The sequence below is a fragment of the Morone saxatilis genome, unplaced genomic scaffold (genome assembly GCF_004916995.1).
Source record: "Morone saxatilis isolate NCDOM2014 unplaced genomic scaffold, NCSU_SB_2.0 Contig16, whole genome shotgun sequence".
NCBI classification, from domain to species: Eukaryota; Metazoa; Chordata; class Actinopteri; family Moronidae; genus Morone; species Morone saxatilis.
This window is the reverse complement of record NW_023339718.1, coordinates 8,996,238-8,999,583: the sequence shown is the minus strand read 5'-3', so window position 1 is coordinate 8,999,583 and position 3,346 is coordinate 8,996,238. Positions and strand designations below refer to the sequence as shown.

The following is a 3,346-nucleotide window of genomic DNA, read 5'->3' as shown; positions in this document are numbered from 1 at the left end:
AACTTGAGATAGTTAATCCAAGAATTAGAATGAATATTTAGAGGGATTTATTTTTTCTCAAATTATGATTGCATGATAATAAAGTTCAGAGGGACTGTTTGATCAGTGTCTCAGTGTTGTCAACATCTGAGTATACTAACTGTATCTCCTGTAGGACATGCTGTTGAAACGTGCAGCCGACATTGCTGAGGCTCTCTACAGTGTTCCCCGTCCCCACAGTCAGCTGCAGGCGCTGCCCAGCTCACCAGCACATGGCAGTGTCATGGGACTGGGATCTTATCCTTCTCAGTTAGGTGTCAGCATCGGGGAGCCTGGACAGAGCAGCCAAGGTGAGCTGAATGACAAATAAACTCTTCACTGCTTAGGTTTTTTTTTCCCACAAATGAAGCTCAGAACTGACCCGACTTTTTCATTTTTCCTCTAGGTTACATTCGAAACTCCAGCAGTTTGTCTCCAAGGGGTTACCCATCAGCCTCCACTCCTCAGCAGTCAAGCTATGGGGGCAGCGGAGGGATGACCGGAGGCTATGGGACAGTTCCCATGACCAGCCTAGGAGTACCTGGCTCTCCTGGTTTCAGCAGTGCCTCCCCCACAGGCTCTCCCTACAGTAAGACCTTACTAATATTGTCTATAAATGTGTGTGGTAATTAACCTTCCATTTCTGAGACTGTTGTGATATGCATACTAACTGTTGCTCTCTCTTCCACAGTAATGCCCTCCAGTCCCACTATACCAGGAAGCTCCAGCTCTTCATCGTCTCTCTTGCCTTTCTCCTCCTTCCCGTCTGCTGCTAAACAGAAGAGTGCTTTTGCTCCTGTCCTCAGGCCCCAGGGCTCTCCCTCCCCTGCCTGCCCCGCCTCAGGGGGGAACAGCTTCAGAGGTAGCCATCCAACTCACTATCTGACCCCCCTGTCTGAACTTACGAATGCAGTCTAACTCCCTTATACTAACCACTCAAAAGCTTTGACTGAACAAGAAAGGAAAGTTGCTGGATGTACAAGAATGCAAGACCTGATTGATTAGAAATCATAGATTTTGTATATTTTTTTCTCTCCAGCAATGACGGGCCTGGTTGTTCCCCCGATGTAGCAAAGCACCTACCCCAATCTACCCCAGACCACTGCTTCACTTAGCCCCTCTTTTGGCATTAAGAGGGCAGGGAGAATGGAAAATTGATCACTAGCGACCATGTATAACTTTCCTTCCTGAGCCCCCTGCCATTTCTTAGTCCCTTTTTCATCCAAGGTGGATGAAAAAGATGGGGTATGAAAATGTCCAAAGACCAGCTATCTGCTCCAGAGGCAATGCTCCTTAGCTAACAGCATCAGACTGGACAATATACCGCTGTGTGTGTGTGTCATGAAGCGTCTGCAATTTTGAAAGGAAACAAAAGGAAACTGGTCCTAATTTCACCCCCAAGCTTCAAAAGCATCTTTATTTACCTCTGGCCTACTATCACATGCAGTATCTGGTTCTTCCAACACCTGCCCAAACCTTGGCCAGAGACGTACGGGACGCATTGTGAGAGCACTGAGCATTGTTGGATGACGGACAACTCTGATATAATGTTGCAGCTCTAAGAAGCAGGGTGCTATTTGTCTGTGTATGGACACCTTAAACGGCATGTGTGTACACTGTCTGTGAGTTAGAGAGAGCTTTTTTTGTAGTAGACTTTTTGAAGACAATTTACATTCCAGAAAAATAGACCCTTTATTTTTTGTTCTGATCTTTACGATTTTACATGGGAGAACTCTTTGTCTCAAGGGTTAATACTAAAGGAATTCATATATTGATTTATTTAAGAACAAGCAATTTAACTTATTATAGTTAGTTTAGGGAATAATATAAACGTGTTTTTATAAAGTGGTCCTTTTCCAACTGTCACTGAAATTAAGTTATCTCAACAATTGCTAATTAATCATAGGAAATTGATTTTTTGGAATAAAACAACCCCAGTTTTCAGGTTTGTGCATAGCAAAATCTTAACGTTATGCATACATCTAAAGAAGGTTATTGTCCTTGTGTAAAGGAAAAATGTTAGTTAGCCTTATCCTTTTTTAATTTCACTTATAATGCATGCTTTGTCACACCAATGCCCTGATATTATTTCATTCCACATTGCAAATTTGAATTCATGTGACTATAACTTATAGATTTTACAGTTTCATTTTAAATGTCTCAAACCAGTACAGGTCTCTAGTCACTATGCAGTACAGTAAACGAAAGCACAAACTGCTCAGTAGAAAAGAACGGGGCGTATTAGGTGTTCATTAACCCATATCATGCTGTTCTTACTCACTGATTTTTGTCATCACAACACAAACTTCATTCTCAGGATGTGAAAATAAACAAAGAGTAGATGACATTTGCAAATTTGTTTTAGAGTTTGGTTAATTTTATTTATTTAAAAATTATTAGCAATTTAATATTATGTTTTTTGAAGCCATCTTTCTTTGAAACGGTACAAAAAATGGTGCAAATGTGATTTGTATATCTCAAGGTGTAATTATATTTTGTGCTCCAAATAAAACAAATGAGGAAAAAAGTCACTGATGCTGTTTTAAGTTTGTTTTAGTAACATTACATTTACATTGTATTAAATTATGAATTGTCTGTTTACATGTGTGCAGAAACAAAATTACACAGTAAGGAAAGTACGCGTGCTGTTCCTGCATTTTCCTGGACATTAAGATTTTCCTACAAGGCTCCACATCTCAAGGTTTTGCTGGATCTATTTTTGACTGTGCCTATCACCTGTGTGCTCGTGCAGCTTGCTACACTGTTTTGTATACATAGCTGATGAGCCGCAGCATCTTAATTGTGATGCGAGCGTTAAAGACTGAGTAGAGCATGTCAAGATAAACAACAACACCCCCCATCTCTCTCCTCTTCAATAAGCCTGCTTTTCTCTGAGGACCAAGCCTCTGGGGGCCCTGAGTGAGAACCACATGAGTCTCCCTCCAACGTGGCCTCCTCCTCTCTTTCTCTTTCTCTCTCTTAAAACACACACACACACAAGACTAGGCATGTGCCTGACTCTTACTAAGTCTTTGTTTGGTACTGCTTCATCCTGTCTTTCTTTCTCTCCTCTCTTTTGCTCCCCTGAAATGGCCCTTCTCTGCTAATGTAATTAGCACTGGTAAAGAAGGGCAGTTAATTACCCACTCTGTTTTGATCGGGTAATTAATGTTATGCCAGGAAACAGCAACTGTTTCATTAACATAGCGCTCAAAGCAGTGAGGGGGCAGGGTAGCACCCAGTGGATGCATGTCTGTGTGTGTGTGTGTGTGTTTGTATGTATGGTACATGTATGGACAAACAGTGTATCAACAACTCAGCTCTGTGA

The 3,346-nt window shown here is 41.6% G+C and overlaps 1 protein-coding gene across 3 annotated transcripts in view; it reads left to right on the top strand.

The window, feature by feature from the left end:
- The window catches only part of ebf2 (EBF transcription factor 2), a 28,628-nt gene extending 26,079 nt beyond the window's left edge, over positions 1-2,549 (top strand). For 2 of the 3 annotated variants that reach the window (XM_035659032.1, XM_035659031.1), the window contains exons 13-16: positions 155-329; positions 425-607; positions 710-880; positions 1,058-2,549. In XM_035659032.1, the coding sequence (XP_035514925.1) occupies positions 155-329; positions 425-607; positions 710-880; positions 1,058-1,089 (561 nt within the window). In that variant the 3' untranslated portion in view covers positions 1,090-2,549. Of the gene's footprint in view, positions 1-154; positions 330-424; positions 608-709 lie in introns of all 3 variants that reach the window. The other variant, XM_035659030.1, reaches the window with a different exon arrangement.
- Positions 2,550-3,346: the final 797 nt, after the last annotated feature.